The sequence below is a fragment of the Cynoglossus semilaevis genome, chromosome 18 (assembly GCF_000523025.1).
Source record: "Cynoglossus semilaevis isolate Cse_v1.0 chromosome 18, Cse_v1.0, whole genome shotgun sequence".
NCBI lineage: Eukaryota > Metazoa > Chordata > Actinopteri > Pleuronectiformes > Cynoglossidae > Cynoglossus > Cynoglossus semilaevis.
The window spans coordinates 12,538,623-12,564,798 of NC_024324.1; the positions used below are offsets into that span (position 1 = coordinate 12,538,623).

General features: G+C 42.9%; 1 protein-coding gene across 3 annotated transcripts in view; it reads left to right on the forward strand.

Moving 5' to 3' along the window:
• efna1a (ephrin-A1a) overlaps nucleotides 1-26,176 on the forward strand; it is a 53,150-nt gene that overhangs the window by 14,088 nt on the left and 12,886 nt on the right. The window contains exons 5-12 of one of the 3 annotated variants that reach the window (XM_017041268.2): nucleotides 9,734-9,817; nucleotides 10,574-10,627; nucleotides 10,728-11,197; nucleotides 11,371-11,529; nucleotides 18,588-18,707; nucleotides 18,803-18,882; nucleotides 19,402-19,471; nucleotides 23,661-23,813. In XM_017041268.2, coding sequence (XP_016896757.1) covers nucleotides 23,716-23,813 — 98 coding nt within the window. In that variant the 5' untranslated portion in view covers nucleotides 9,734-9,817; nucleotides 10,574-10,627; nucleotides 10,728-11,197; ... (3 more) ...; nucleotides 19,402-19,471; nucleotides 23,661-23,715. Of the gene's footprint in view, nucleotides 1-9,733; nucleotides 9,818-10,573; nucleotides 10,628-10,727; nucleotides 11,198-11,370; nucleotides 11,530-18,587; nucleotides 18,708-18,802; nucleotides 18,883-19,401; nucleotides 19,472-23,159; nucleotides 23,814-26,176 lie in introns of those variants that run through there. The other 2 variants (XM_025065310.1, XM_025065309.1) reach the window with 2 other exon arrangements.

Consider the following 26,176-nt stretch of genomic DNA (forward strand, 5'->3'; position numbering starts at 1 on the left):
ATGTGAAATTCCAAGGAGCAGCACCTGCCCTCCTGTATAGGAAGAATATATACCCCCCCGCCCCAATCACTGTGTCCGCACACAGACTATGCAGGGACAGTGGAGGCCCTGGCTGTGGTGCGGGGTGCAGAGTGAGGCCCCTCTTAGGTTGAGGGTCTTTGTTCCTCCTTCATGGACTCTGCTTCCCTCTGATGATGTCCCCATTGTCCGAGCTTCCAGTGGACCTGCACCATTCAAGCGTGCTGATAAAGCCCCCATTCATGGAAGCAAAGCAGGGGAAGAAGGTGGGAAAGACGGAGAAAGGGGAAGAAAGAATGGCAGTGATGGAAGCGTGGAGAGGCAGAGGAGATGGCAGGGATAAAATTGAACAAGAAGCAGACATGGTTAAAGGTAGGGAGAGAACCGGAGGCCTGTGGTGGAGGAGAGGCCATTTGAGATTTTTACAGTCCGGAGTCAAACGTATGACAGCCAGAAAAAGCAAAGAAGAAAAGAATTACTGGGTTGAACTTAAGCAATTCAAGGTAGAGGGAAACAAATGAGAGGTTTGACTTCTTCCCTCACGGCTCCTGATCTGCTGATCTAAGATTATCCATCAAGTGAACAGAAGCTCTTGTCTCTCTCTTGTTTCCATGCTGTTAGATCAAACCCATGCAGCAGAAATCCAGCGTGCGTCCAGTGGCTCTGTGTTTTTTTTCCCACCATTGCATTAAACCAAAAAGCACCTGGGAAAAAATAGAATTTCATGATGTTGACACATTTTCTTCCACATTGTGGAAACCGCTTGACTCACGATACTCAGTGGCTGCAGTTCAGTAAAACACCCCTTACGTAATTATGCAAATATAAATATATATATTTATTTATTGTGCGTAACCATGCAACTGAACCAAACTTGCCCTTTGTTTGCCCAGGCAGGGAGAAAAATGTGACCGCTTTTGTTGTCATGCAGAACCAGAGGGGGTGCTGCTGAGAATGTCACACGGTGCTGGGTCGTACAAACAGGGCTTGGCCTCGGAGCGGCCTCTCCCCTGTAGACTGTGCTGGACCGTGGAGGTTTGGGGGTAAAAGCTGGTGATGGTTGTACACAGTTTGGGTCAGAATTATTGTTGTTTAACCCCATAAGAAGGTTTCTGATGGATTTCTTAAGGTTTTATTTTTTTTACATACTTAAAAGTATGCTTAAAAAAAACTTGAAACATTTTCCTTATGTGCAGAAAACGACTTCTAACGGCCATTTGTGCATCGATGTTTGTGTCGGATATGTTGTGGTGAGGGGCAGTTTGAAGGTGGCCCATAATGTGGTTACATTGAAAACCTGCAGCTTTATTTCTATATTACTACTTCTACTATTATACAAAATATTGTTGTTGTTTTTTTCTCACTGGTTTATTTAGCCTTCAGTACAGTTCAGAGAGAGAACAGAGAGAGAAATCAGTCAAAAGTGGAAACAGTATCTGAGTACAACAGGAAGAGATTGATGTGAGGCCACAGGTCATGGAAGGACAGCGATGGTTAATGATCTGGTGGCCTTTTAGAGCTGACTAAAAATCAAGAGAGCAGATAGAGGAGACTGAGGCCGAGAGAGAAATTGAAGATTTGTCCCTGCAAGCCAACTTTTATTCATCAGGATCTGTCGACCAGAGAAAAAGTTCATTAATCTGTCTTAATCTGAAATGTAATTATCCGAAGGGAAAGCTCCCTGAGTGATGAGAATGTGTCCTGGACGTTCTGACTAATATTTGGGGATGAAGCCGAGGTGGTCATCGTGACGGACCCTCTGATGAGACCCTGTGGAATATTTCACATTAAAGTTCACGGCTCACCCCGGGCGTGGTGTAAACTCACACACTGTACAGTCTGTGTGTTGACTTAGGCGATGAAGATGCAGTTGCAGATACACCAGCATAAATCAAAGTGTCGGTAGCTCAGTGTGACAAGTGCCGCACTCTCATTTGGGCCTTTTTATAAAGTTCAAATGTAAACCACATCTGTGAAGGAAAACTAACAAATTGCCTCGCAGCTCCTCATCAGAGGGCCCTTAAAACGGCCTTGTACGTCATTGGATGTGGGGTCAAAATAAAAAGGCGTCTTACTAAAATGCTAAAAATGTGCTCTGATGAATCCGAGCGCTCCAGCAGCCTTTTGAGGGCGACGGCAGAGCGCCACTCTCTGAGCTGCAGCGTCTTTTTGAATTTCTACTCTGTCATTTTAATCCAGCGCCTGTTCCCATTACACGTCTGATAGTCCACAGACTGGAGCGCATCTGCAGGGTCACTCAGAGGCAGGGAATAGATTTAACAGGTAGCAGGAATAGAGCTGTGCAATTATGTAAGCAAACAGACCCTCTAAATGAGCATTTGCATAAATCCTTACACAGAAAATGTCTGTCGCGGGGACAAAAATACTCGTGAATGGCGAGGGGGTTTGGAGATACATAGGTTAAGTTGGTAATTACAGGCGGGTGAGGTGAAGGGAGAGAGGGAGGGAGGGATGTAAGGGGGAGTTTGACAGGAAGCTCTGAAACGGAGTGGCGAGTCAAAGCCACAGGGAGGATATGTTTTTAGAGGAGACATGGTTGTTTTCAGGGCTTCCATCCGCACAGTAACAGGCAGCGAGACAAAACACGGAGGGAAGAAGACGAGAGGATCTGCAGAGGAAATAAGAGAGCAAATAGATTCTGACACAGGAGGCAGGAGAGGAGGCATGGAAGGGACACACAATCTGCCCCGTGGTTCTCATCATGTCAGCCTGACATTTCCAGCTTCTCTGCTACGATTAAAATAAATTGTAATCAGCAAATAATAATTGTGTTAATTACAGACCCTAAAAATAAAATCTAATTTGGAGGGATTTTATTGACAAACAAAGTTAAGTAAAAACATTTAAAATAAAGTTTCTCAGCACAGGAAATTGTCATTAACACAACGTTCAAAGTTCTTCCACGTGTAAAAACAAATCCCCAAACTGTAGGTTTAAGCTGAGTAAAACCAGCGGAAAACAAAAATTCAGTAAGAAGATAAAAAATTAATTAGGATTAGATAAGATTAAGAAACAAAAAAGTGGGAAAAAAACAACTTTTTCTCCTTAGTGAGGAAGGAAAACAAGTTACACGGAGATTAGTGTCATCTGAGTGCAGGACCTATAGGAAGATGGGGGAAGTGAGGGAAGGCTGAGGCAGAAGGACGGAGAAGGAGGGTTAGGTTAAGTACAAATTTGGAACCACACAAGCCGACCACACGGTGAAAGACTGTAATTTGGATTTTCCCAGAATAGCCGGTAAACGAGGGAGAGAGGAGGGACAGAATAACATAAACTTTTTGGCAGCACGCACAACAACACACACACACACACAACCGTAGACAACCTTAATATCTCACACACACACACACACTACAGCAAATCTACATACTGCAGCCGATACATCAGTGTAGCAGTTTAGTCACACACAGGTAGTTTCAAACTGCTTACAGCGCCCCCTGGAACATCAGCAGTTCAGACCCAGGTGGTAACTGATGGTCTTGATTGGACACTGGACTGTTGGTCCTCACATGTGAGTCTGTGATGGACTGGTGAATGGACCAGAGGTGTTTTTGTCTGTCGTTAACCTGACATTTACCCACATCACTCGTCTTTACATGGAACCCCTGAGACATTTCCATGTTCAGGTCAAACAATAACTCCTAGCCTGTGGTTCTCTGTTATCTGATGTTTTGACACTAACTAAGACTTGGAATATTCTTCACTTCTATTATATTTTACGTCTTTTCTTCCTTTACGCACACGGACACAAATCTGTCTCTGTTAACTGCCGACTTCTGCAAGTGGCAGCCAATCCCTACGGTGCATCCCAGACACATCTGAAACCAATATTCACATCAGTATCAGTAGTGTCACGCTAGATTAATGACACTCCATATCGCACTTCGACGTAGGCGCGCAGAGTACCACACACTGTGAGTCGCAGATATCCATCTCTGCAGAGGTTGCGTCCTCGTCCAAAAGCCTCCCAGCTGTATGTCAGTTGTGAAAGACAATGCACAGACATGCACGGCTCCCAGCAGCTGTCTGTCAAACTCCACCATAGGTTTTAATATACATGCATTTGCCATAACTGGACACAGATGTTGTGAAAGCTCAGCGGGATCTGACATGTCGTCTAAAACGATAGCAGCGTGAGTTCCAGGGAAGTAAAAACAAAGTATCATTCTTCACAAACCACTGGGAACCTTTTTTTTTCTTTCTCTCTCTTATTTTTTTTTCTTTTTTGTAAGATTAGTCTTAACATGTATCTTTCCTCTTATCATAGTGGCAGCTAAGGTTAGAACAACTTTTTTTGGTAATTCAGTTCCTGCGTTGAAGATGTAAAAAGATAAGACTACGAACAGATAAAAACAGTTCATTGTGTCTCCAGTAATTGCAGCTGCTTCTTGAGGGCCCTTGAGCAACGTATTGTTCTCTAACAATGGTTTGTTTTGTGAAAATAACACAGCTGTGTACTGGAAGACATCGAGCTGTCTTGATGGTGATTAAAAGATAAAATGTGCTCTAACTAAAAATACTATTACTGTTCTATGATGGCTGTGCTGATAGATATATCTGTCACTGCATACCATATATATATATGAACACATATATAGTGTGTGGATGTATATGTGTACATATATTGACAAATAGACATGTATTATTTACATATGTTATACACATATATTATATGAATAGCTGTATACATATGTGTATATACACATATTTAAATATATATTATAAATTATTTAATTATTTTCAATTATCATTTCATAATCTTTATATTTAATTCTACCAATTTCTCATGACAATTGGTGATCAATAATTAATTAGGATATTATAACATAATCAAAACCCAATCAATCTGACTAAAGCTGCTGGAAATACTGAAATAATTGCAACTAAGTTATTATAATAATAAAACTCATTATGTTAAACCCATACTCAGTTTCCAGAGTGGGAGATTACCTTTATATTGCATTAATATCTACATTATAGTCTAGGCTTTCACACCATGAATAATACAACAGCAGGGTTATTAGACCAAACGTTCTTACTTCCTATCTGTTTACGTTGTGCGTGTTAGAAAGAGTTGCCTCGCAGCAACGTAAACATTTACTCCGTCCCTGCTGTGCTCCTACAGAAATAACCTTTTATTTATTTTCTTCCAGCCGATCTGACTTATTGTGCTTCAATTAACGTTGAATAGCGTGTTTGGACAGAGACTGAAAAGTGTGAACAAAGCGACCACGGCCTTGCCGCCAGCCTTCTGCTTGACGCTGTGTTTCAGCAGGTCAAGCAGAAGAAGTAGGTCAGCTAAACTGGGTCACGCTGGCCTATCGCCGATGGCCCTTGAGCCAAGCACCGTGGTATTAAGTGTAGGCTACGCCGCCCTCGTTAGAGAACAATCATTTTCACTCTGCATTATCATCCTCTGATTCTTCATAGACCCCAGGAGTCAGGCTGGTAAACAAAGCACTCGGAAAAGAAGATTAAGATTCCTTTAAGGCATCGGGCAGAAGCTCCAGTGAATCACTGTAACGGCCTTCAACTCCTAGATCTTTGTTTGTTGTTTACCTTCGATTTCTTACGAGTAGTTGCTTACATGTGGCTTGAATCTGTATTTGACTTTGGGTATTTGAAATTCTTTCTGTATTTGACTTTGGGTATTTGAAATATACTGATATTGATATTTTCTAATTCTTGTTATTTAACACACTAGAACAAATGTTATTTTCTTGACTTTTTTTTCGTTTGTTATTTAACACACTAGAACAAATGACTTTTTTTTTCAACATCCTTTGAAGACTCAATGATCATTCTTGGACCAAAACAAGTGGAAAACCAAATAGATTATGGATAATATTATGAACAAATATTTTGCTGTTAGAGGTTCCTCTGTGGTCACCTGACACAGTCAATCTGTCAAATCACCCAGAGTTCCCCTGACATTATTGAGTGTGCTCCACTCAGTCCTGCGTGGTTCTGATTTCCAGTTGACTTCAGTCAGTGCCATGAACAAATTGTACCTCAACATAATCAACTGCTCTGTCTGTTTTCCATAGACTTACATACAGTATAAACCAAATGACTTTTGTCTACAGCGGTTTTCCGGGGCTTCACTCAGAGCCACCAATGGCTCTTTCCATTTCTTACGTACAATCTATGGTTTCTCCACTGGGATAATTTAGGGCTTAGCATAAAGTAAGCAACCTTTTGAGGGTTGTTTTCAAATGTTTAAATTCTATTCTAATAGGATTCTCACTGTGAATGTGAATAAGACAAATTCTGAGGAACCAAACGATCATACCAACTATGAAATGACTGTTGTCCACAGTTTATTACAGTGAGTATTTCTCCATACGGCAGGTTTGTAGCTCAGATGTCCCGCTTCATTAATTCAACCACTAAGGAAAACCGTCCATCCTGTGGGATAGTACTTCACTTACCTAAATGCATTTGTGATTTTATTGGCTCTGAATGTGTGTTATTACCACAATGTCCTTCTTCTCTATGGTTTCTGTAAAAACAGCCTAGGGATCCAGTCACTGCTGAAATGAGTCAGTCCATCAGAGAGAGAGAAACCAGTATCACCACCAACCATGTGTCATTATATGTTCCCTGAACTTCCCGGTCGGAGCTCAGCAGCTGTCCCCGTCCGCATTTGCAGGTTCCGAAAGATATTCAGCACATCTGTGATTTTCATTGCTCATTAGGTATAGCATATAAAGCAACGTAGAGCAACGGGCGAAAAACCGCAGAGATGAGCCAGATTTGGCTTCACTTCTTTGGTTTGATTTGATCTGAGATCCAGTTTCTTATGAGCAGTAAACACGCCGCAGGGCATGCTTGACATCTGGGGTAAAGGGGAAAAAAATTCTCTGTCGTCATGACATGTCATGGAGATCGGTTTGATGGCATTGTTTTGCAGAATGTACTTGGTGATGTTGGCAGCAGAAAACAATATGTGGTTAGTTTTTCTGTTTGGATCTGGTTCTCTGTGACTCACTCTTTTTGCCAACCCTGGTGGGGATGCAGTGAAGTGGCTAAGCTGGAACATGTGTTGCCGTCCTGTGTGTCATTTAGGCAACATGGCGCGTTGATTGGATGACATCTGCCCACACTGTCACCGAGGAACTTTTGGTTCCATGAGGGACATTTTGTCTGATCCTGCAGATTGGACCACGCTGTCCTACTGTCTGCACACGCAGTGACATTTACTTTAGCGATTACATTTCTCTGTAGTCAACAAATTAAATTAGAGCACAGTTCTGCCCCCTTCAGTGCAGTTATGAAGACATCTGATTCACCCTGAGCCATGGTGGGATGGACATAAATTATCCTGGTCTACATTCACAGTAAAGATCTTGGCTGACTGATCCTGCTCTGAGCTAAATGTGTCAGATAATCATTATATTTGATCCCCTCATCTCTTCACCTTGGAGGAGTTGTGAATAGGTCTTAAAGGGAGATGGTTATCGCTGAGCTGAACCGTCTCAGGTGTGTTTATTCCACCGCTGAAGACGCCGTGGGCCTTCAACACACCCAAACATGCTGGCATACAGGCAGAGTAACATTTAATCACATGAGGAGTGCACATGTTCATACACATTGGTGTATGAGCAGACACTTAGTCTTCATCACAGCAGGGCTCATAATTTATTAACGTCCGGCTTCACAAACTCTTTCTAAAAAAAGAAAAGAAATCATCAATAAATAACACTTTTGTCACAAACTGCTTAGCTGGATGAAATCTAAAGTCATCTGCTAAACCACCACTGAAGCTATGCTACATGGGATATTTATGGTGTAATTTAACAATAACTAGTATAATTCATAATAACCTTTCAGAATATTATGATTTACAAGTATTTTCCCATGTGCTTCCTTTACAGAATTTGAAAAAATTTAAGTTGAGCATTAGTGGAAAAGCAGCAGGAGAGTATTGATGGGTGCAGTCTGTTGGCCAGATGGGTTTGGGTAAGCATAATTGTTGATCAAGCAGGCTAACTATTCTAAGGGACCGTACCAATGGAAGCCAGACCTCTACAAGAACTGGTTCTCGGTTTACTTCACTGCTCCTCATTTTGGAGATAAAAGTTTGAGAGGAGAGGTGGAGAAGATGAATGTTTTCAGTAAAAGAAAACACAAAGATCCTTGAGGAGGCAAAACATTTAATGGGATGGAATGTGATGCTCCAGAAATTGCTTTCTCAGATCGTCTGTCATATAAAGGGCCAAAGAAAGTGGAATATAAAGCGTTATATAGTGATCCTGTCAATGGTGGTTTGGATTTCCCACACAACAGATTCCAGTACAGCTGCTGAAAGGTCGTGTCATTTGTACTGCCCTTGTCCTGTCCCCCTGCTGCACATGGCTGCCGGCCACTGTCACTGCTTAATAAAGTGGAACTAAATCAGAATTGACAAATTAACAGATTAATTAGGTCAGAAACACCCGTTCTCATTGATTGTACTTTGGCAGACTCCCTGCTGAGTTGTCTCGCTGTGTTTACTATACTTTGGTCTATTACAATAATACGATTTTAAATGGTTCAAATGAAAACGGATACGCTGCTATCCTCTGTTGGTCAGAAAAAAAATAACAGCAGCTTGTGGGAGGAGAAGGATTTAATTTAAACACATCCCGAGACTTTTCCCAGAGAAACTGAACATGAAGTCTCCAGTGATGTTTCAGAGAGGCAGTTATTACTTTTTGCCTCACACCGAGACCCCCCCCCACCTCCCCTCTCCTTGAGGCTTTGTTGCCAAAGATAAAATGATCCATTTAGTCCTGACCCAGGACTGTAAAATAAGATGGTTTTCAGCCTTCTGTGGTCTTTTGTTTGGTATTACCCAGTGAATGTTTTGTTTGAGCCGTTCTAATGTGGTCAGCACTCACACGAAAGACATCCATATAATGTTGGCTCTATGGCTGATATGTCAGTGTGTGTGCACGTCGCTGACTGTGCACTTTCTACAAAAGTACTCAATGGAAATTTTGCATTTAGGGACCACTGAAAACTTTCCCCCCTCATACGTTTTCTCCTGGACCTTTAGGAATTTGTGCTTTTCCTACATTTTTCTTCTATGCTGCCGGACTTCTTTCTGCTTGCGTTAGTATATACGTTGGAAAGAACCTAAGAAAAGGGCCAGCGTCTGGACAAACTGAGCTAACAGACAGGCCGACACTGCCAAAAAAAGTGACCAAAAGCGAAGAAGGCAGTGTCTGAAACAAGGAAGGAAGAAAAAGTGAAAAGAAAAGTCGCACATTTGAGAACGTGAAGAGAGACAGGGCCCCTGACCTGACCACACTGACACACTCAGGTCTGTTCCCTGCCAGCTGTGCTTTGTGGTTCATTCGGGGAGGACACATTCGCACACATATACTTATCTACACATGTTGGTGATGAGGACATACTTGGCATCTGTGCGCGTGTGTGCATATACTCATTTTTGTTACCTATTTAGGTCCGTTTCTGGCGTCGTAACTAATTTTTTTTAGGCCCAGTAAACCTAATGGTGACCAGAGTCTGCCCCTAATGAGGCAGAACCTTCTTTCCGAGGCCCTGGTTAAAGTTGTGTTGAAGACGTAAAAGTCGTTGCCCTGTTTTTTCGTTTGCCTCTCTTGTGTGTTGGAAAATGGTCACAAGAAAAATGACCTCATATCTGGTAAAAACAAAACAAGCTTTGATTCTTCTCTGTTGACTGAAGGTCATGGAAAACAAGTTGACTGCCTCCAAAAGAGTCCTGAGGAGTTCACGTCCGACAACTCTAACGTCCTGTGGACAGGAGACGGTGAGGTGCTGCAGCGTTTACAGTAAAAACCCATAGATTTAATTTTGAACTGTGTATCTGAGAGTCTCTAATTGGAGAATGCAACTTTAAACAACTCACGGTTCAAGTGAGGTTTAAGCAACAACTTTGTTACATTTCCAGTTGATGCTGTTCAAATGAATTTAGTTTCCTAATTGGACCGCAGGCCTCGGTTCTAAACACTTGCATTCTTGCAGTTAAGGAAGAAGCCATGTTGATGTTTATGAGCCAGTAGTTAGCTTATTCTTTCCTTTTGGAAAAAAAAAAACCAACAGAGGTTAAGCTAACTGATGCTGCTGTTAATTAAAGCACTCATTCATATGCTTAAAAAACAGCTAAAATAAATGGCTGATCACCACAGTCCTGTTATATTCTGTTATTGCCAGTGTTTGAACCGCTGTCCCATCCATAAAAAAAAACATTAGATTTTGCCATAGATGTGAGCTTTGATCAATTATTATAATCTGAAAAATATAAAATAATTTCCCTCAGGTTGAATTTTGACACAAAACGTGTCAGTTTTTGTATTAGTCATCCGTATCCTTCTACCTCCTGGAGAATCAGGACCTGCCGTATTAACACACAAACTAAACACGGTCTATGATCCTAAAAAAAAGAAAACAATCTAAAATACCTTTGTGTGTGTGTGTTTAATATGACAGGCCCATCAAACGTGTTACAGAGAGTGTGAATTGTAACAAAAAAAATCCCTCCTGTCTGGGTTTGTTTTTCTTGCAGGCTTGGTGCCTTTGTGTTTCACGTCCCTGAACCTGTATGAACATCTGTGTGTGTGTGAGTGTGTGTGTCTAGTATATTTACACGTCTGCTGGAGTGTGCTGGCTGGTGCTCATTTCCATCTGTTTTTTTTTTCTTTTTCTCTTTTGAGGTGCAGGATATTGGTTTGCCGTGTGTCCCTGTGGCAGTCCATCATCTGAGCCTCTTCTGTCTCCACATGTGTGTCACGTCTGCCAACCATTAGCGTCATCGAACACAAACGGAGTAATTAGGAATAAGTGCTCAAAGGTGCAACTGTTGGACCCCTAGAACCTCCTAGAAGATCCCTTCCCACAATGCTTTGCCACATCGTGAGGCCGTCTTTCCCACTGCTGGAGCCCAACTGTTGCCCAACGTGCACGTCTCTGTAAATAGAAACGGTGCTGCTAACAGGCCGTGTGGGCAACCTGTGTTTTCAGAGCGGGCCTCAGTGAGTGCTGACTGGTCCTGGAAGGGATTATTTTAACCATGTGTACGGTTGTGTTGGACAAGCAGAGGGAAGAGAGGAAACGCAGCACGGTCGAGGAGCTGAAGGAGGGAAAGTTCCCTCCTAACCCAGCACTTTGTCATGCCTGCATATCATTCTGAGTAATACGCAATTTTTAATGCTTGTGTGTGAGTGTGGGTGTACATGTAGACATCGCACTGAAACAAAACGCGGGTGGGCTTTTACAGAATGACTGTTCTCTGTTTAGACTTTGAAGGGAAAAAAAACTGCCTACTCGTACGACTGTTGTTTGTGTTTGTCTTCCCATTTCTAGGAAAGAGGTTTTCCTCAGCGACCAGCAAAACCTGCTGTAACCTCGCTAACCCACGGCCCACCGCCGCCACCTCCACCCTTCCTCGCCCTCCAGGAGAGAAGCTGAGAATCGATACTCCACAGTCTGAGGGAGTGAGCGTGCCAGCCTTCGTAAGCTGAGGTTTGGGCGAGAAACATCAGTCAGACACAAACACAAATGCACGTTATAAACATTCAGACGTGCACATGCTGCACACACATGTTGATGTTTGCGTGGACGTAGGGGGACTTCCCACACACACTCATGATATCTTAATACACCAGCAGTGAGTGCAGAGTGGTACAGAGGGGTGGAAAAAACATCGAAATGGAATAAACAATGTTTCTCCGGCTGAGGCCAAAACCCACGTTGAATGAACAACAAAAAAAAACTGAACTATGTGCCTAAATGGCTGTCCTCCCTCTGCCCTCTGCTCGATACGTGCTCCTGTCTGAGTCAGATGGAGGACAAAGAGGAGGAAAATTAGTACAAACACATTTGCATATTCTCACGCTTTACTCCAGAGAGAATGCTAATCCACATATAGGCAGCAGGCTAATGAAGCTAACGCTTTCTCCTGCTACTGTTTCACTGCGTTCACACACATACATTAACCTACTTGGTATGCATAGGTTTCATGGATAAACACACCTACCGGTGCATGTGTACACATGCACACAAGTGTACATATAAACACACTGAGGCCACCGTAAATTACAGGCGTCCCATCTGGGAGCATTAAGAAGCTGTTAATGAATAGGGTGCTGCAGCAGCAGTGGCCACAAGTGGAGCAGGAGGGAGGAGCAGTGGAAGGAGGCAGGCTGATCGGGGTGGGGGGTACGTACAGCATCTGGGCAGCAGATATGTGTGTAGTCATGTGTGGAGGGAGTTGTGGTGAGGGTGCACAGTTTGGAGGAGGATTTAGAGATTTGTTTTGAAGGCAGTGCTCTTTGTGACCTGGCCTGTAGAAAAAGCAGCGTCACTTTGTGTCTTCATCTGTTACTGCTTCATACTGCAGTCCAGTGACTCACCACAGCAGATCATCTGCCTCCATCTCAGCCGGTCCTTTAGCCTGCGTGTCATCATAATGAAAGATATTAGCCAGGACATGTACGGGTGGGGGGGGGGTTTCTTTAAATTGTCAAGAATTGCCCTTGGAATTTACATTCAGGCCATTTTACACCTTCTGCCTCGTTCTCCTCCACATTCCGATCATTACCTGATTCCTACCAGAAATCCCGAGGGTTAAACAACCGCTGTTTCACACAGAATTATTGCTAACATTAATGCTTTTAGTGCAGTTGGAAATGTTGGAATGTGAAAATGGGTTGTGATCAGTGTAGGTGGGAAAAAAGCCCACCATGATGATTTAGTGTTGATTAAAATTGACCAAAATTTTGGAATTTTCAAACATGTAATGAAAATAATTCAACAGATCTGTTGGGGCAGTTTGGTTTTTTATTCGTATATTTATTTAATTAATCTGTCGTGTTTTGATTAGCGATACTGGAACCTTCTGGTTCTTTTATTCGAATGGCAAACATGAAATGCAGTTTTTTTTCTTTAATTGTGTACTGCTGTTCTATCCAACTGTAGGGATTTTGTTGAGAAAATAAAATGACAGTGGGGGGTCATGGTTGACCACTCTGATTGGCCTTATTTTAAACATGGAGCTCATTATCTCTATAAATAACCTGATTAAAATAAAAACAGGCCCAGGTGAATGGTATAACATTACTGAAGCAGTTGCCTCTCTCTCTCTCTCTCTCTCTCTCTCCTGACATTACAGAAACTGTCAAGGACGCTGGCAGAAGCTCCGTTTGATTAAACCACCTGGAAATGATCCAGAATGCCCTGAAAACATGTTTAAAAGGGGGCGAAATGTTAAAAATATACTTAATTGCCCACCTTAATGCAGGGCTAAATGTAGGTGCGTGCGTTTAGAGATCAAACGCTCAGTGTTACGTTACTGAAATCCAAGCCTGACTCTGCTCAGAGGAATCAGGTTGTGTTGGGGGGGAGAGGGCAGCTCTCAGCTCCAGACTAATGGCTTCACCTTATCTATGGGAGGTGTCGCAGGAGGTGGGGCAACAGAAGGGCCAGTTCTCTTAAGTGACCTTTTAATACCCTCAGTTCATTTCACAAGGCTCGCACTGGCCGCCGTTCAAAGTGGACACATGGGCGATACAGGCGGCAGAAGTGTGCCTCTGAAGGAGACAAAAGACACCACCTGTATGCTAATGCATGAGCATTCAGGGGCTGCAGCGGGGCAGAGGCAGCAGGAGTGGAGTGTGCCGTTCTTCTGGTGAATGCCAGGAGGTTGTAAAATGCAAGCAGAGGGCAAAAATTGATTTTTGGGAAAAAGGTTTATTCAAAGGAAAGACACAAAAAAAAAATCTGAATTGTGCCACTCTGCTGTAACGAGGGTGCTGTAAAATTGATTTTCTACGTCTTTAAGGCTGCACAGGAGAGAGAGAGAGAGAAAGTATCAGTAATGTGGACCAGTAGCAGGGTGGTGCAGTGGAGAGAAGAAAAGGGCAGGGGCAGTAAAATTCACTTCCAATCTTTGTGCAAAGTAATGGGATGTAAGGAGAGCGGCAGCGTGGGCCACTTACAGAGAGAGGGATGCTTGAGGAAACAGAAGATGCTGGGCTGTAAAATTCACTCTACCAACCTCTTCTTAGTTAATGCCAGAGCTCACACGATTGGAAGTGTAAGCAAGGGAGTGAAAACTGGGCAATAAAATTCATTTCCTCAGCTCTTATTACTTCATTTTCCTAAGAAAGAGAGGAGTGTGTCCAGGCCGAGGTTCGCCTGTTCATATGGAAAGAAGGAAGTGAGGTCGGAGGCTGTAAAAGTCTTTCTCTTATTCCCTGAAGTAATAATGAGAGTGGCAGCATGTGCCTGTTTGAATGGAGGGTGGAGTAATTGCCACTAAGCAGATTTTTGGGCCTGGCACAGAGAAAGAAGCAGCTCCTTCTTCTTCTTCTTCTTCTTCTCTTCCTCCTGCTGCTGCAGCCAGAGACCACACAGACATACTCTCTGTTCATTCATAAACACATCTATGTAAACAATCACAGGCATTTGTGTCAGATGGATTTACCGCTATCTCTGAGTTCATCCAGACGGGAGAGCAGCAGCGGCAGCAATAGTTGTGTTTTTCTCTCCACACTATCTTGTTTTAGCCCAAAAGCCTGGAGCCATCTATTTACCACTCTGCCTCAGAGTACGTATGTGTACACGCAGATCTCAGAGCTGCATATTTTCCCACACCATTTGTGCAGGCTAAAAAAACCTTAACTTTCCTGCTGTATTTAAACAGGAAATGGATGTCATCTAACCAAATCTTTTTGACCTAAACTAGAATCGATTGTCAAGTCTAAATACTAAAAAAATGTACAAAACCAGCCTTATATATATATATATTTTAAACCTACACTAGTTTGTTAAATGAATAAGAGCATAAATACTTCATGAAGCAGGGGAGGTTTTGGAGAAGTTCCTGGAGGAGTGGACTGACAACCTGGAACAGTTCTAATAACTCTGCTTCCAAAATCAGTGAAGCATTTTTAGTCCATTTCTGGGGCTTAACAAAGTAAAAGTTTGCATTGGGATTAGAGACATCCAGTTCTTATGAATGCTGTTTGGTCATAATGGAATGCCACAGTGTCACAGTCTCAGGGTTGTTCTGTCACTGCTGCTCTCAGTGTGACAGTCTGGATGCTGCTGCTCTGACTCTGCCGTCTGTCCACGTCTTCCCCATCTCTCCAGGTTGTCCAGGACTCCTGGTGCTTGGAAGGACGGACCATGTTGGTTCGTTTGAACAAATGTGAAGAGCCTCAGCTTCCTTTAGGGTGACAGCCTGGCCGGTCCATTTCAGCTGGGTTTCCACTGCATGGTATCTGACCCAACCTTAGTCACGTAGGTTCAAAGCGTGCCATTCGACCTGGAGTTTTGGATTCAATCCAAGCTCTGTGTTGTTGTGTTTCTGGGTGAGACAGTCGGCTCCAAGCTGCTCAGCACAGCCAGTATACATAGTCTGGAAAAGTTGGCTGCAGAACTTGAGGAGAGTTGCTTTCAAAACTTTGACGAGACACCGTCTTCAACAACATCAATAAGTTCACAGTCCCTCGCAGTAAATAACGACATGTGTGTTGACTGTGTTTGAGAGTGATTGACAGGTCATTCTGTCAAAGCACTAAAATATATTTGATGGCTAATTCCACAAATGAATGAATGCCTTGATTCAGACAGCCCTGTTTTAACCCTTCAGTGAATTAAGGCTGTAATTGTTTACCCACAGAAATCAAACCCTGTGTGTAGCAGTCAGTGTTCCTCCGGTGCTTGCTGAGGTTGTTTGACTTCTCCTTGTAAATCCCAGGGTGTATCTATAGCACAAGGGCGGCTTGTTTACCCAGCGATATCATTTAGGTTTCCCTTTCAGAGCCGTCTTGTATGTGTTGTAATGATGTAATTGTGCTTTGGTTAGTCGTCGTAATTCAGTGGGCAGGTCATTCACACTGAGCCCTGTGCACTCTCCCAGTCTCCTGTCATGTTGTTGTTGTTGTTGATGTTGATGTTGATGTGTCAGGAGCAGGAAAAGCAGAGGAAGGTAAACACAGGCCCTGGGTGGTCTCTCCTCCTCTGGACTGCAACTGCCTGGACACACTGTAAAGACTGGAGACAGGGGAAGAGTCTCTCCCTCTCTCTCTCTCTCTCTCTGTGTCTCTCTCTCCTAACCTGCACACCCCCTGCCCCCCACCCCCCGCTCCGCTCGCCTGTTTGTGGCCGCCCTCATACATATTGAAGGGCCTTTTGAGCCATCCAACGGTATGCTGCTTTTTCATCCTCCTCTCTCCATTTAAGTTGGAGTGTCAGTCTCTCCCTCTTATGCTCTCTGTGCGTCTGCCTGTATCTCTGTTAAAGTACTTTTTCACTGCACTATTCAATGTCTGTTTTTCTCACCCTCGTCCACCTGCCCACTTTGGTGCNTGCCCACTTTGGTACAGCCCCCCCCCACTTCTCCCCACCCTCTTCTTTTTCTCACACTGCTCAGCTCCAACTTATTTCCCTGCACATATTTTGGCTTTTCGTTCGTGAATTTTAAACACTCTCCTTAGAAAGGGTTGGCTTTTTAAGGAGAGTCTCTCTGGCCTGGTCTGTCTGTCTGTCTTTCTCAGTGCATTTGTGTGTTTTCAAAATGTCCCTTTGTGTGAAAATAGCATCGTTAATGAATTTTTCAAGACCTTTCTCTGTGATGGCTCAAGTATACCCCCCCCCCCGCCCCGGCTCTAAAGCACCTGCGGTAAATACAGTAATAATCTACCTCTGCTCTCCAATCATGCCTCTGCCCACATCCTCTTTATTATTTTGTCCATCTCTCCAGCCTCTCTGTCACTTCCTGCCGTCCAATCTTGTATGTTATGCCTCATCTCAACATCTTATTACATCTTGTGCCTCTCTGCTCTCCAACAGTCCTTCTTGTTTATTTCCTGTCTATTTCTATCTTTCTCACTCGCCCATCAGCCCCCTCCTGTTCATTTGGCATCTGTGCCTCCTTCTCCTCTACACTAACTTTTGCTTCCAACAATTTATGCTCAAACACTAAAACACTCTTTTTACTTTTATATAAAACTTCCTCCTTGTATCTCTCTCTCTTTTTTATTTTATTTATTTATTTATGTTTATACCCTGAGATTTCTGTCCGGAGTAAAAACGAGCGTTTAAACTCACACACGACTTTAAGACCAAAAAAAATCAGTAAAGTAATGTTTAATAGGAATCTGAGTAAAAACCCAACTTTCTAGTCCTTTGTAATTCCACACTTTAAACTAAAGTTTGTTTTTATCACATTATGAGGATGTTTACCAGGCCTTTCCAGGAAAAGGTTTTGGAAGTGCTGACGTTCACTGCTTCAACGAAGAATAAAATTGCCGGGGATAGGCAGGTGGGATTGTTCCATTCTCCGACTGCTACTGAACATTTTCAAAATTACTCATTTCCCCAGAGTAAGCTCTGCATTTTTCAGCTTGAGTCACCTGCAATGTCTGTGACACCACTTACTACAGTGTAGCAGATTCAGGGAAATGATGTATCACACCTCCGTAATTTCAATACACCCAGGGGAGTGAGCCGCAATTACAGGTCGGTCACGGTACATGTTTGCTAATTGCCGGCCCTGAGGTTTCTGTGCATCTTTAATCTGTGAATACAGGGTCGTTACAACTCTCCCTGCTCCAGTTCCTCTACTTCTTTTTTGCATATTGTCCCTGTTACAACCATCTTCTTTATGCTCATCTCACACGCCTCCTCACTTTCACTTTCATTCTTGCTTTTACATACTCGTTATCTAACAGTTGTGTTTTCCTTTTTTTTTCTCCTTCGTCCTCCTCTTCTTCCTCATCCGCCTCCTTCTTAGCTGCTCTTTGTCTCTCAGCTTGGTTTGCATGGTGGATACGCAGGCGTGTGTATTTGTGTGTCTGTGTGAGTGGGTGTGTGATTTCCCAAATCTCTGAGCGCAGTGAATTCTGAGTATCTGCAAGGCCACAAACTGCTACAAGAAATCGAACTCACCTCATGTGATCTCCAGCCTCCCTAAACGAAAGAATCATCATGTTTACATGTAGCACTGAGTCAGGGCTAAGGCTGCAGCTCAGCTGCTCCGTGTCCTTGTCCAGGTACATCAGCGTCCTTCAGCAACAGATGATGTTGACTGTTCTGTATGTTCTTAATTAATTGCAGACTAGTATGTGTTTAATTAACAGTTAACATTTTAAATGTTACCCAGTATTATATTAAACAAATAATATAATAATAATAATAAAGAAATCGAGCCACATTTGATATAACCTGATACTTCAGTAGTACTAAAGCAAAACACTTCTCTTACAATGAAAAGTATTAGAAAAGTTTTCTTTTTTGATGAATTAATTGTTTATATTATTGCGATACTCGGAGTCAGACTGAGACAATAAATGTATTTGATTAGCCGTGTAAACGCCCTGGATGATGAAAGTCATCTCACCTGACCTCCAGTCTCTCAGATAACACAACCATCATTGAATGTGGCTATGCATAATCAACCAGCACTTTGTTTACCTCTGTTAATTAAACACAGCTAATTAAGGCCTGGCACCTAACACGTCTCCTCTTCACAGCAACGCTCCACTTACTGGCTGATTAACTTTGTTTTGCTTCAGAATGGTTCCACCTAATAATTAACACTGTTTCCCGTCGCCTCTGGAATGTCAAGGAAAAATCAACATTCGCTCCAGTTCAGGCAAACACCGTGCGCTGAACACATTTGTTCACATGCAAAGGTGAATAACGGCTGCGCTGCTCTAACAAAGTGTCTCTATTTCATACACATATGCAATGCTAATTACAGGAAGCACTTCACTCCCACTGTTTGCAGAGAAAGAGCGTGAATGCATGGAGGAGCGACTCCTGCAGAGGAGGTGCTCTGTCTCACAAAGGAGGACATGGACCATGGAGGTCAGTGTGGTGAAAAATGTAAAGAATTTGTTACAACTGAGCTGCAGTGGGAACGTCACAGCATCTTTGTCATTTAAAAGATAATTGTTTCAATAGCAACAAGGCCCTAACACTTCACTATTTAATATTCTTCCATGAAAACAGTGTTAAACAGTTTAACATTGCATCAGCTGGAGGCAAGATGGCTGCCCGGGCAGTATACTTTTATGTACTGGCTAGGCTGGGCTAGCAGTTTTAGCTCATTGATTGGGTTGTTCTTCTGGTTTACAAGATATGGGGGAATAGTAACAGGTATGTGTATATACAGCATGCTAACCTTACATGACAATATACACTACCTGTCAACATATATAGGTAACTCTTTTACTGAAGAGGTAACTTTCTCAATATTCTATACATTTTTAGCTAGGCTAGCAGATAGAGCTCATCTTGATTATTGATCTGGTTTGCAGGAAAATGGAGGAAATTAATTAAGTACATGCTTATACGATATGCTAACAAAACAATACATCCTTTCAGGGTGATGGAGAAGCTGCAGCCATCAGGCGACGGTGGGAGACATCGTGGACTGTTGATCCATCTATCACAGGTAAACACACAAAGACAAACAACTATTCACACTCACATTACACAAGTAACCAAATTAGTTGTTTACTAAACTAACCACTAACCTACGAAGTAGCCACGTGGCTTTAATCTATACGTCTTAATTGTTCGTATTCAAACAGCGTTTTTTTTTTTTCGAACTCCCTTTGTCATTGGAGCACCACCTTTGCCACTACCTACCTTGCCAATCTAACCACTGACCTAGTTAACCTATATCAGTACTGTGTGCAGAATTCATCTGATACAGGTTCATCTTAGTTTGAAATAAATCAGATTAACTCAATTATCTTCTTTTCTCTGTCCCTTTGAGCAACTGACTGTTTAACCTGCTCTGAGATAAAGTGGAGCAGCAAACTGTGGTTAAAAAGGACTTGTTGTACAGAGGTATAATCACTAAAGTATAGGTTGTTCCACAGACTGAGGTTGATACTTTCATAGGTTTTTATAGATTTAGTACAAGGGAAAAAAGGACTCCTCTGTTTTGATTTGTCCTTTCAGGATCACAGAAAGTGCAACTCCATGACATCATCTAATTACTCTGGTGGAAATGGTCGGAGAAAACAAATTATGGCCAGTCGAGTTCCCATGCCTACATCAGATGGTTTTCCCTATCATTTTCATATATCTTATTTTCATGCCGCAGAACAGACTCAGTGCAAATTCCGTCAGGACTTGAGGTGAATCCAGTTGTGTTTACGAGTGTCTATATTTGTGTCTGTATAGATGTACACGCCAGCAGAAATCCCCGCACGCGTGTTTGTTTGCCTGATTGTCTTGACGCTCCTAAAAAACAAAGAAAACGCGTACGCAGATCAGGGCTGAGCTGCAGTTCTGCTCCGCTCCGTCCTTCTGTTTACTCATGCAGTCTTCCGGCCTGTAAATTAAAGGTCTGCTCATTTGGTTTCCTGATAGAGTTTTGACATAAATGTCGGCCGTGCAGCGCAGCCTTTTTCCTCAAATGCCAGTGACAATTACGTTGACAGTCCCTCTCACCTTCTTATCTTCCCACTGAGCCAGAAAAACAATTGGACTCAAAAAATTGATCCAGCAGGACACGCACTTCTCATGAATACAAAACACATCGGCGGAAATGTCCTGCTTGACAACGAATCGCACGCAATTACCCAAAGTTTTTGCTTTGCCCCTTTAAACCTCTTCAATTTGGACACAGTTTTACAATGCAAATTTCATAAAGGTGCAAGACATTTCTGTTGTGGTGAAATGTGTTCCAGAGGCATTTATGTTGAAAAAAGGGCGTTTTTTTTTTAAATAAGATTTTATTTCATCTTTTTGACTTTGACTTTTAACTTTCTTTCAAGAGAAAACTCAAGAAAAAAAACATTCTTGACCAATCATTTTGCTTTTTTGGGTTTTTCTGACTCACCCTGGGCCTGTGAAGCACAAACACACACTTATGCAAAGTCACACTTTGGTAATTTACACAGAATGAGACCCCGTGTTGTCCAGCCAAAAACTCCATGCAGTTCTTGGAAACGGACGTCACAACAGATGCTGGCTTTTGTAACTTTTCATCTTTGGCACCTGGAAGCTGAAAACCATCCATCCCTCCATCTCCCGTTCCCCGACCCCCCCTTAAAAAAACTAAACTGACATGCAGTCATCAAAACCAGGGAGCTGCTCTGCCCTCAAATGATGTACGGCTTCCTTTATGCATGATACAGCCTCCGAGAAACTTCTGATGCAACAGCTGATAATAATTTCCATGTGGCTGTGTCCACAGTGGTAGAATGTTTGTAATGCAGAGACTCAGCATCGTTTTCTACCCTTCATTCCAGTGAACAGTTAGTTCTTCTACCTCTTTGTTTCATGGCACTATATAATTAACTGTGAACGAAGGTTTACATCAGTTTAGCCGCGACTCATCACTGCAGACGGGGGCTGAGCCTTTGGTGGTTGCTCCTTTTATACCCAAATGTAATACCCCGTCATTGATCATGATTAATCGTGATTAATCCACAGCTGCTGTGTGACTAATCAGTTTCAACTCTCTCATTGATTGACAGCCCACCTAAAAACATGTTCCTCATTTTCAGCTTCTGTTGTAGCTTGAGCAGATATTCTGTCTTTTCTGGTCAGGGCTGTGTTAATTATAATATCCCTGAAGAAGCAGATGGCTCTGGGGTTTTCTCCAGTTTCTAACCTGCTCTCTGAAACGTTTGGACAACCCTGGCATAAACAGTGAAGACTCAGAACCAAACTATATTATACAAAGGACTCCACTTGAAAGTAGATCTTTTACAGCAGAACAAAATACAGAGTTTGAATAAAACTGCGGCGTGGGCGTCTCAATAACAGCACTTTCTCAATAGCCGTGGACACCAGAGCGCAGGGTCGGGTCTGGATTAAAAGAAGATGCAAATCAGTACCTGTAGTTGGCTCTTTTTCTCTTTTTTTTTTAGCTTTGAGCACTGGGTGAGTGGGCGGAACAGCACTGTGACAAACAAGCTATCAGATAAAGTGTTGATGAGCAATCAGGGCTTTACCTGACAGATTAATTATCCTGTGAAAGTATCAGGTGTCAATGCCGAGGCTGTAATCCTCTAAACAATGCACGCAGAGACTTCTACTGTTAATCTAATCTGGTTGTTTTTCTGTTCAGACAGAAATAACGGTGATTGACTCCTCGGCTGTGTTAGCAGTTATATATAATGATAAAGTCAGATTTATTCCACTCTCCTTCGGATTACATTGTACCCGTGTGAGGATTGGCTGCTGCTCTGCACATCTCCACCGTGTCTTTCAGTTCTGCACCAAATCCCACTGACATTTTCGAATCCCATCAATATCCTGCAACGGGATAAAGTCTGAAAAGTCGGGATGCAATCAGCGGTTTGATGCATGGTCTATCCTTCTTCTGCTTCTCCCATGTGATACCTGATAAAAGCTGATGTGCCGCTAAGCAGCCACAGCAAATGAAGAGCCGTGTCAAGCAGCAGCAGCAGGTTTGAAAACCTTCCTTCACCAATTTGGCCCCAGTGGATTGAACAAGAACTCCAGGTTCAGATCATTCACGTCACAGAACAGGACGGAAAAATCCATATTTTTTTAAATCCTCTGACGTTGTCTATAACAGCAGAGGGGTTGGTTTTATTTTTTATTAATTTTTTTGTCATATAACTAATGCTATATTTGACCACTTGTATAGTCAGACAAACCGTGAATAATGCAAGGGCAAAATGTAGCAGTTAAAATGCGAGGCGACTGCCGATGCCTCGCGCTCTTCAGAGGAAAAACCTGTAGGACAAAAATAACACCATCAGTGCAAGAAATCACTGCACAAACACTCAAAGATGTTGTCAGACCAGTACTGTGGCGAGGGCGGTGCTCCAGTCAGAGATAAGGAGTGAGCAGGAAAAAAACAACCTTGAAGGACGTAAAAAATCATAATCTTGAATTACAAATGAATGTTTCACAGCCATTGTTTAGACGTTTTAAGTTGCATAATAAATGTGTAAATATTTAACAGGTATCCAGTGAAAATGTTGTTTAATAATTTTGCTTTTCTTTGGCATTGTCCTACATTATTTTCTCTCCTCTTCTCCTAATTTCCTTTTCCTTTCAGTCTGTTTTACAATGATGTAAAATAATCCATAAGTCACAAAGAGCAAATCGAAATAGATCTTTAAAAAACCGTGCAGAGGTTTGACCTGATCATGACGTCTAAATGGACTCATTAATGCAAAGTTTGTTTAAGTAGTAACATTAAGAAGAAATATCGTCGATATAATCAGGACCAGAGGACCACACGTCACCTCGGTGCACATTAATATCGCCTTGTCCAAACACCGTATGTGCTGTAATGCTGTGCACAAACAAAAGGGAAATAAAATGTAAAGCAGGGGGGAAAAAAACAGCTAATCCAGGGAGACCTGCGTCTCTCGGACAGCTCTCTGATTGGCTACTCCTACCGTGGGAGGCGGTGCTTGGAGATGAGGGCGTTTCACAAAACCAGAGTCCACGCTCGTCAGACTTTCATTCACTACGGATGTGTTGAGTTGACACCGTCTCTCTACGATTCACACCCTGCGTTCACACTTACTCGACTTATTTCCTCTGATCCTGCTGACGCACCAGCTCTGCCTTTGGTGCACGGAAGCATCGGTGGCTTTTTTTTTTCTACTTTTCGGTTCATTTTGTTTGTGTTTGCACAGCCTACCTGAGTTGTGTTCAACTCCCTTGCACGCCTGCACTTCTCTCCTCTCCGGCATGGATTTGGTTTGGATTGTGGGCTTCGTTGTGAGCGTGTGCTCCTGGTTCTCCAGTGCGGAGCGGCACAGCGTCTACTGGAACAGCACCAACACAAAGTGAGTCTTTGGATTCTTTTCTTTTTTCTTAAAAAAAAATCCCGATCCGTTTTTAAATGCACCATTAGTCCGTGCTTAACCCGTGATGAGTTCAACTGTCATGTTAAACATCACGGTCCATATTCAGGTGAAGTTAAAGTGCGCAGTTCATGCATATGCAGAAATGTTTTCCTAATGAATTTGTTTTGGAAGTAACTGCTGCTGCTGCTGCTGCAGTTGTTGTTATGATAATGCGAGATAGTAGTGAGCCCTCTCTCCCTCCCCCCTCTGCCTCTGTCCACCTCCTGCACCTCCTCCTCCTCCTCCTCGGTCTTCTTCTTCGAGCCTGTTATTATGCTGCAGTTTACCTGGAATACTTTGTCTAACCTGTTCAGATTTAATCCCTTTCGCAATCTGCGCTCGCAGCCAGTGCCGCGGCTCCTGTGTCCTGTTTGTCTGAGTGAAGTGTCAGTGATGGAGTGAAGCGGCACATTCTTTGGAGGAAAATAAAGGCGTCTTTATGTGTGGGGTCGTGTAGTGGGTTTGTTAGACAGAAAAATGCTGGGTCTTGGTGTTTTGGTGGTGTATTTCTGTGGAGCCCAGCTTTTTCTGTTACATATTTAACGTGGAGATGATTTATGGGCTCTCCTGATGCAGCAGATCACTCTGCTGGCTTTTCCTTCCACTTAGAGGAAAACTCCAGTGGATCTGATACACACAGCTCTGTAGTCGGGGGTCGGTGAGTACGCTGGGGATAATACACAGACATAGATTCAACACAGCAAAAATCATTGGAGGAAAGTTCATGTTAAAAGGCTCAAAACTCTACTACAGATGTAGTGCAACAAACACTGACATCTCAGTATTATTAGAAAGGTAAAAAAAATTAAATTATTCAATCGAAAGCTGATCAGGGAAGTTGGTTCTTCTGTGTGTGTTTGTGTTAGCGTTTAACTATAGCAGCTGGTATAGTTTATGTGGAAATAAACTTAACATTTTTTGTTTGGTGAGGAAGCAGCTGATGTTGCATTGTATTTGCATTGATGTTTCACAGTTTCTGCTCTGCTGGATCACACTGCTGTTAACGACTAATAATAACCAGCCGCTCTGTCCGTTCAAATCCACTACAGCTCTCCTTTAACTTAACACGTTTCTCTTCTACTGCTGTAATCGTCGTCTGTCGTCAACATTTCCCAGAACTGACAAATGGAGTTTACTTGCCAAGTCTCAGATTTTTCTGTTGATTATACATCCCTGAGTCACAGCACAAGTGTTGAAATGTCTGTTGCAATATCTTCACCATCTGACAGAGGGCCCTAACCTCTGAGTGGGAGTGGGAGGCTGACGCGTCCCCCACCTAAATCAAGAGCTATCTCTTGGGGTAACATGGCTGTCAAGGAGACATGGGAGTGTTCATATATCAGGTAGTAAGACGAGTAATAATGGTGTATGACAGAGACAGAAGAGGTAACTTGAGATCTGCCCAGTAGGTCACGCTGTGGGAGAGAGATGGATTGCTCAGGGAGAAGAAATCGGAGCTCAAATTGTTGGGGTTAGGGGCCATTCGGCGTAAGTGGGGGTCAATTAGAATTATGGTTGATGATGGCTGGGGTAAGATGGCTCGGGGTGGGAAAGGGGGTTAGGTTTACTCGCAGCAGAGATGAACGCCTACGTGCACCAGCACAAAAACACACCCTCCGTCACACAGCTGGGCAAGCACAAACAGAGACTGCTGGCAGACAGGCACTGGATCCCAAACCAGGACACTCAATCACACAGAGTGACACCATCTAAATCAATCAGTGTTCTACACCGGTGTGCAAACACATGCCTGGTCATGGTTGTGAAACAGCCCTATCTCCAGATCCTCACTCTTCTCCTCAGTTTGGTGTTGGAGCGCTCTTCCCTCTTCCCTCCTCATCTCCTCTGTGGTTACAACTACAGCATTCGCTGTTTCTCAGAAAGGGCCGTAATTACAGCCAGCAGAGCCTTTCACTGAAAACCTTAGCATGAAGTCAAAAGTCGCAGATGGAAGAGGCGTTGTTTTGCGTCCACTGCTTTAGAAACGACTGCAATCACTGCTGCATATATCCTAGTAATCCAGCCCTGTGCACTTGCTGTTTATTTCCAGATGACTGTGTTAAATCTCTGCCTTTGGCTCTTCTTAATCCTGTATTCCCAGAAAAAGCACAGGGTTTCTGAGATGTTTTTTTCTTCTTTTTGCTCTTATTCCCTTTTTTTTCTTCTTCTTCTCTCCTCTCCCCTTTGACCTGGTACTTGACACACTGTGTGTTGACGTGTATCTTTACCCCCAGGAGAGATATTCCTCTTTAAACACCTCCATTTTTCCGTTCAATCCCCATTGGCCGCGAAGCCGTCATTAA